At 36.0% G+C, this 7,868-nt stretch overlaps 1 protein-coding gene across 1 annotated transcript; it reads left to right on the plus strand.

Annotated features, from left to right (window-relative positions):
* Positions 1–3,787: 3,787 nt before the first annotated feature.
* LOC131027288 (GRAS family protein RAM1-like) lies at positions 3,788–5,551 on the plus strand. Its single transcript, XM_057957303.2, has one exon. It carries the CDS (start codon positions 3,788–3,790, stop codon positions 5,549–5,551), a length of 1,764 nt encoding a protein of 587 aa, XP_057813286.2.
* Positions 5,552–7,868: the final 2,317 nt, after the last annotated feature.

Here is a 7,868-nt window from a genome sequence, read left to right on the forward strand (position 1 = left end):
AAACACTTGGCCAAACCACAAAACATACTGCTCTTTCAGAAACTACATTCTCTTTCACTCCAAATTAATTTTCCTCTTTCTCTCTCCCTTTTTTATCAAATCAAAAGGCCACAATACTAACACATACTCCACTACTCCCTCAAAGAGTAGACACAACATCAATCTACGAAAATAAATAGTCATGAAGGATCCCCCTAGAAAGATGCACCTACTTAGAAGGAGAGTCAATAACCCCAAGCTTCTACCAAAGAAACTCAAATGTATTCTTTGTTGAAGAGAAAGTGCTTGAAATGATCATGAAGCCTAGTGGAGTTTAGAACGTTGGTTATTCATATAACAATCATGTTTCTTATGAGCAAGATGTTATTTAAAAGGAATTTTTGAAGTACTTGGTTGTAAATAATTTAGTTGCTACTAATATTGTTGATCTTCTTCTGCAAGAGCTTGTGGCGATACTTGTAGAAAGAATGAATAAAGGTAATGATAGTGGTGCTATGGAAGGATTTACTGAAACACACTTTCAAGAAAAGATAATAGAAAAATGTAAAAGTGTAGTGCCCTTTCATGATACACTCTATTATGATACTCTTGATAGATACTTATGACTTTATTGATGTTTTTCAATGCCTATAGTTTGGTGTTAGATACTTCATGTGGATAGTTGATATGTTATGTTCTATATGGATGATGATATACTCATGAATATGTTGTTGTTGGCATTCATGTTTGGGTATTTATGTGTATTCATTATATTCATGTTGTGGTTATATTTATTTACGATGGAATTGTGCCATATGGTAACCTTACTTCATGTTTAAATTAGATGTGGTGATATTATTGATGATTTTATGTCTTTATCATGATTATATCATTTTTATAAAGATAAACATGTTTTACAAGGGCCTGAAACCCGAGTTTTACAGACCAAGGCCAACAACCAACTAGACATAAAACTGAAGGGAAATAGGGGAAACACACCACATAGATCGAATGCCAAAAATTAAAACAATCAAAGCCAAAAAGAGAACAGGACAAGGCATTCAACGAAGAGAGTGCACCAATTCAATATTCTTCTGAGTAATCTTCTCGTTGATTTTCTCCAAATCCTCCATGATAAATCTGGACCTTTCCCTGGTCCTCACTCTGACTCCTAGTCCTAGTGCAGGGACCCAAACTAGTCTTCCCTCTAGCAACACTTTGGCCACCCTCTGAAGCATTCTTTTTCTATTTTTCCCCCAAGGGAGGCTCACTGGCGATGGGTCTAGTTCTATAGTTGGTCATCATGGAATTTTTTTTCTCCAAACCATCAGCACTATTATTCATTGCTCCCTATTGATTTCTACCAGATTATTTAGGCTCTCCTTGATATCATTCACATACTCTTCTAGCTTATCAATTTTATGCTCATGGAAGATCTTCATAGTTTCAACATCTTGAGATATCTTCTGGATCATGCTCATGATATTCTTAGTTTTACCAGGCCCAAGTGAATCCGTGAAAGTTTCAATAATTCCCTTAATCCCATCTTTGAGGGGTCCAATTTCCTTATCCACCCACTTCTAGCAGTTTTCCTAACTTCTAGTGACCTCCAAAAATAGGTTTTTCAGCACCTTCTCCTCCTTTTTCTCACCTTCATTCTCCTTATTTACATTCCCCTGTTTCTCATTATCTACATTTATGGGGATGTCCAACCTAATCTCGTGGTCCTAGTTTTTAGATCCACTTGATTTGGTTAATTTTATTTTCTTTTTGGTGGGGACCTCTAGGTCTTGCATTCTCTTGCTACCTAGATTTGAATTTACTTTCCGCCTACTTTGGAAGATTGATATTCCTGCTACTGTTAGTTCCTGAGGTCACCATAAGCTCCACTTATTTCTTCAGTCTATACTCAAGGTCCTCTGAATCCTTAATGTCAGGCCAGTCCATGGTAGTACCACTGTCATCCTCATCCATCTCTGTGTCAGAAACAAACTACTCATCAAGGTTAGAGGAGGAAATGTGGGTTTTATCCTTGGCGGAGGCTTTCACTTCATGAGCTTTGGCATTTTCCATGATTAACATGATAAGCCCTTCATGAAGCACTGGGCTATCCTAGTTTTCAACATGTTTGACTAAACTATTCTCCAAGGTTGAAACCAAGTAGAAGGGGATGGAGATAATTATACCATACCTAAAATGGTTTAAGATAGTAAAATGATATGAGAAAATACTAGCATATCAACCATCAAGTGTGATGTACCTCATGATGAATTCTGCCATATCAGCCCAGAGGAAATTCAATGCTTTCCTGTTGTAGCCACCGTCTGCCATTTTTGAAACCCTTTGTCTCTCCTTTTCCTTATCAAAGAAAGCAGCAATGTCCTCCTCACCTAACTTCCAATCTCTATAGAATTTCTTGATTTTTATATCCAGACTAGTAACAATGGCAACTAGGATTTCGTCAACTTGAAACTCCGTTCCATAAGCAGCCAACACACCCTTATTCCATCATTTGACAAAGCTTTTAGTAACTAGGGTAGAATGACCATGTAGTCTCTCCAAAAAGGGCACCAATCCACCATCAAAGATTTCCTCCCAAACCTGCTTATTCTTCTACCACTTATCATAGGTCAGGGGTTCAAACTTATTCCTTTCACCTCTGTAGCTCAAACAATTCAGACAACAATACTCTAGAAGCGAAACCAGGAGGAAACAAAACCAGAAACAGGGCAGGTTGAAAGTTCTAGAGCTTCTCAAAGTGGTAATAATTTGAAATTATATCCCAACGGCTCCCATCCCATCATAATCTTTCATCATTAAATTCATTGGAAAGACCAAATATATCGGCATCATTTCTTGCCAGGTTGTATAGATTTTTCAGGTAAGTTTCCCTTCCTCTCCACCATTTAACCACGATGTAATTAACAACCAAGTTGGCAACATGATCCGCTGGTTTGTTTCCTTCCCAAAAAACCTACGAGATCTTGAAATCCTCCAGGCCGATAATTATTTCAAGGCAATCCTTGATCAGGTTTGGAATAGTGCAACTAGGCTCAGTAATTTCCCTAATACATTTCACAATGTTAATCGAGTCACTTTCCAACCAAACCCGTCTAAACCCTTCCTTGCTTGCCATGTTTAGTCATATGTATGTGGTGTTGGCCTTCACGAAATGGTTAGTCTGGGTGCCCAAAGGGATGATCATGATTGTATTGTTATTGTGTATGTGAAAGGGATGGTGTCTCACCACTCATCTATGAGCAAGATGTAAAGATGTAATTCTCTTTCACATGTGTGTTTGCAATTCTCTTTCTCATGTAATATATATAATTTTTATGGTTTACTTTTATGTGACACTATATGATTCATAAATCACATGACTGTGTAAAGAACCCTTAAGTTTAGTTGGCATAATTTGATACACATTATATCAAATTTTGAAACAATCAAAATACAAATTAATAGTTATCCTACCTTTATTAATAAAAATTTATAGTTTAAGAATTGTCATCCTAAAATTATTTCTACCGATTTACCATTTATGCCGAATTTGTATGTATCTCGTTGTATTTGGTATAATGACTACATGAATATTATACCGAATTTGTATGTATCTTGCTGTATTTGGTAGTGATTTGGTAATGATGATGACATTAACACTGTGGTTATGTGAAATCTAGCCTCGAACTCCACTTAGTAAAATACTATCCAAGAAGGAAACGTGGCCAATTCTGAAAAGAACCTGGGGTGGTTCATCGGAAGAATTCCTGGAGCGAATATTGAAAACCGATTTCCAGCAAATAAAGAGATGAGTGTATCTGATGATGGAATTCCTCTTTCCATATTGGATCATCCATTCAATGAGACAAACGGTAGTGAGCTTGACAAATATCTGCCCAACACCTTTGGTCTGTCAGAACATGAAATGTTTCCTTCCGGGAAAGGGCTGAATATTGAAAGCCAATTTATAGCAAATAAACAGAAGATGAATTTATCTAGCAATGGAATTTCTCCTCCATCTATGTCGGATTATTCGTTCATGTCCTTACCCTGCGAGCCTGTTGGTACTGAGCTTGACCAATATCTGACCATGGACAACACCTTTGAGCTGCGGCAACATGGAATGTTTCCTTCCGGGGAGGAACTCATGAGCCATAATCTATTTCATATCTTTCCTTTCGACGAGGAACTGATAAATAATTATCGGATGTCTGGGCAGTTGAGCAAACTTTCTCACTCAGGGAATTCCCAGACAGTAAATGATATTTCCATGCCAGGAGAACGATATCGTGATGGTATGTTACCAAATAATTTTTCGTCTGAACAAATGTTGAATTGGGAAGGAGCTGAGCGCGTAAGAGTATGCGCTAATGATAGCTCCAATTACGAGGTTCTACATGGAGAGGAAAGGAAGGGGCTGGAATTGATTCAACTTTTGCTAGAGTCTGGACAAATGATAAGCGAGGGGAAATATGATTACGCTGCTGGACTGGTGAGCAAATGCCAGAATTTGTCTTCTCAGCTGGGGAATCCCACACAAAGGCTCGGCTATTATATCTCCGGCGCCCTGCAGGATAGAATCAAACGCCAGACTCTCGGCATGTTAAATAACGCAGCTAAAAGAGTCCCAGATTTTGCCTTCAATATTGATGGTGAATTTGACAAAAATGAGTTTTTTAGTCTCCTTGCTTACTCTAACAGAGTTCTGTCCTATATCAAAGTGATGCAGTTCACGTCTGTGCAGGCAATCATAGATGTCGTGGGGAATGCGAAGAGAATTCATGTCATTGATCTAGGGATGCGAACTGGGTCGCACTGGACAGTATTGATGGAGTATCTTGCACATAGATCTGTTTACTCTTCTTTCCCTACGCTTGAGCTTCTGAAGATTACAGCAGTTGGGATGAATGGTGAAGAGCTTAGGAAAAGCGGACAAAGACTTCATGAGCTGGCTAAATCTTCCGGGATTCCATTAACGTACAACTCGGTGGAGATTGCAAGCATAGAGGAGATTAAGCAAGGTTTATTCACCGTTAAATCTGGTGAGGCGTTGGCAGTCTATGCTCCAATTGTTCTGAGAAGTTTGTTATACGACCCGGTCCTTCTGGACAATATCTTAAGTGTTATGAAGAAACTGAAGCCAAGAATAATGGTGAATGTTGAAATAGAAGCGCAGCATAATTCTCCATCTTTTGTAAACAGATTCAGCGAGGTGCTTTTCTATTACATGGCGTATTTTGATCTGTTGGATGTTACCTTAACGGACAGAAATGATATTAAGAGGGTGAAGCATGAAGAATTAATTACTGGAAGTCAGATAAGGAATATGATTGTCTATGAGGGGAAGGAGAGGTCTGTTAGGCATGTTAGAAATGATGTGTGGAGGTGTTTCTTCAAACAAGCAGGGTTCAGGGAGAAGAGTTTCAGCTTTCAAGCTATGTATCAGGCTAGATTGTTATTAGGAGAACATGCTTCTGGAGAATATTATACTCTAGAGGCCGATGGATATGCCATAATTGTAAAGTGGAAAGGAACACCATTAATTGCACTCTCCGCATGGGGTGGTATATGAATGTTTATGCTCGTTTGTGAAACAAGTGTCCGCATAACGTAAATATGATATATAATGGTTATCGCCCCATTTGCATAACAGTTAGATTGAGCAACTGGTTGGGTTTTCTTTTAGAAGTTATAATATTCAATGCCAGAACAAGTAGAATTGCAAAACTGCATTACTACAATTGTCTGTAATATGGTTGTCTCCTCTTTCATTTTTCAATTTTACATTTCTTTTTTATCATTTTGTAATGTAATATATCAACATTTTTATAAATTAGAATATGTTTGTTGCTTCATTTACGTTACAGTTAGATTGACCTATTTATCAAGTTTTCTTTTAGACATTAAAATTCTAGACTATAATATTCAATGCCAGAACAAGTAGAACTGCGAAAAGGTACTGCTTCAATGATCTTTAGTATAATTATCTCTTCTTTCATTTTTCAATTTTATATTTCTTATTATTCTTTTTATCATTTTATAATAGAATATCATTATTATCAATTATGTTAAATCTAGAATAAATGAAAGCTTCATAGATATTTTATTATTTATTATCTGAAATTAACCTTGTAAATGTGCCTGGAGGAGGCAACGACTGGGGCAGACTTATATGATAGAGATATAACAAATGAGTACACAAAATGCAACGTATTATAAATATGTCCCTCTCGTCAATTTTGTGTCTGCAGATTCAAATCCATAGCGGTAAAAACAATGCGGGGAATATTTTATTAGTCGGCAGACTCTGTTTAGAAGTAAAATGTCAGTAGATCCGCGAGAACAAATTTAAATGAGCTTGAGCGATTTGACAAAGTATATGAATGGCATTTTATGCGAGTGGGGTCACTTTTCACGTGCTCGGCATCAATTGCGGTCGGCGCCAATGATTGTGTGAAACGGTACACCATTCCTCAAACTTTTCTTAGCGAACACAACGTACAAGATAGATATTGTATATATTTCAAAATAATATCTGGCTCTTCCTATGTTCGTTGGTCATGACTTGATGGTGCCTGCACTATGTTTGCCGATAGGCAATCCCTTGGCGGGGTTAACCCGTCACCGGGAAATTGTCTCACGCCATCGGCAGGGAGACTCGATGGCGTCGGGAATAAATAACTGGTGCCGTTAAAATATCCCACCACAAAATGCTCCCATGGACACTCTTGACAAGTTCAAGAATCATACTGCTGCTAAATGCGGAGAATTCAGAAGTGGTGATATTATATATACTAGCAATTGCATCTTGGTGTGCAATGGTAACTTCAAATCAACTATGAATCCACTTACATAGATCCAAACATGACTTAAAAAACCTTTGAATTAAAGAAAATAATTATACTCCATTACCAATAGGCTCATATTATGTTTGAAATAGGGAGACATGGAGAGAGAGATTTGTTTAGAAAGTCAAAAACATTAAAATAATGTAAAGAAGGAATAAACTTAATTGTACTAACTTGTTCAAATCATGGCAAAAATTATTATCAAATTGCTTATCAAAACTTAAACCAAAGTACTCCAGCAAATGCATTTCCTCATTTTGTTCAAATGATTATTGAGTATGTTAGAATTAGATGTTGCCATGTATTTTTTGCCTTATGCATTAGGCATTGTTGCATATTGAGCTATTATTTTCTAATGATCTATGATAAAATATAGAAGATATTTTTTAATTTATTTTAGATTATTTTAACTTCTTGTGTGTGAGTGAGTAAGAGAAAGATATAAGAACAAAGGGAGAGAGAATAATAACTTTATATAAAGATTAAATGTAAAATGTAAAATACAATATCATTATATTAAATTTAAAATATTTAAATATAACATATTTATATTACATAACTTTTATTTAATAATATTATATTAAAAATCCTAAAAATATATTATTTATTTGATCATTGAAAACCTTCCAACTATTAGAAATTAATATCAAAGAAAATCTTAAGCAAGCAATATTCATTAAAGTATATCCAACTTGTTCTTTTGAAGAGGTGTAATGTCTTATCCATTCACCATGGGCAAAGATTTCACCAGCATCCAAATATTATATTCTTTCTCTAAAATAGAGTCATGTGCACCTTTTTTAGTAGAATTAAATTATCTTTGGCATGCTAGGAATGCATAACTTGAGTGAAAAAACTGATGTATAATTTTAGTGTTGGACTCAAATCATTAAATTTGGATGTGGAAACATATTAGTTGAATTAGTACAATTTACTTGCCTTTGATCTAGAACAATTGATTAACTTGATGACTTACAACAAGCATTTACTCTTCTTTGTCTTGCTTTCTTGTTTCTATATGTAGTAGTGTACATTGCAATA

The sequence above is a fragment of the Cryptomeria japonica genome, unplaced genomic scaffold (assembly GCF_030272615.1).
Source record: "Cryptomeria japonica unplaced genomic scaffold, Sugi_1.0 HiC_scaffold_143, whole genome shotgun sequence".
NCBI lineage: Eukaryota > Viridiplantae > Streptophyta > Pinopsida > Cupressales > Cupressaceae > Cryptomeria > Cryptomeria japonica.

Bases quoted from the DNA above. Each gene is read 5' to 3' on its own strand.
- LOC131027288 (XM_057957303.2), top strand. From the start codon at position 3,788: ATGAGTGTATCTGATGATGGAATTCCTCTTTCCATATTGGATCATCCA.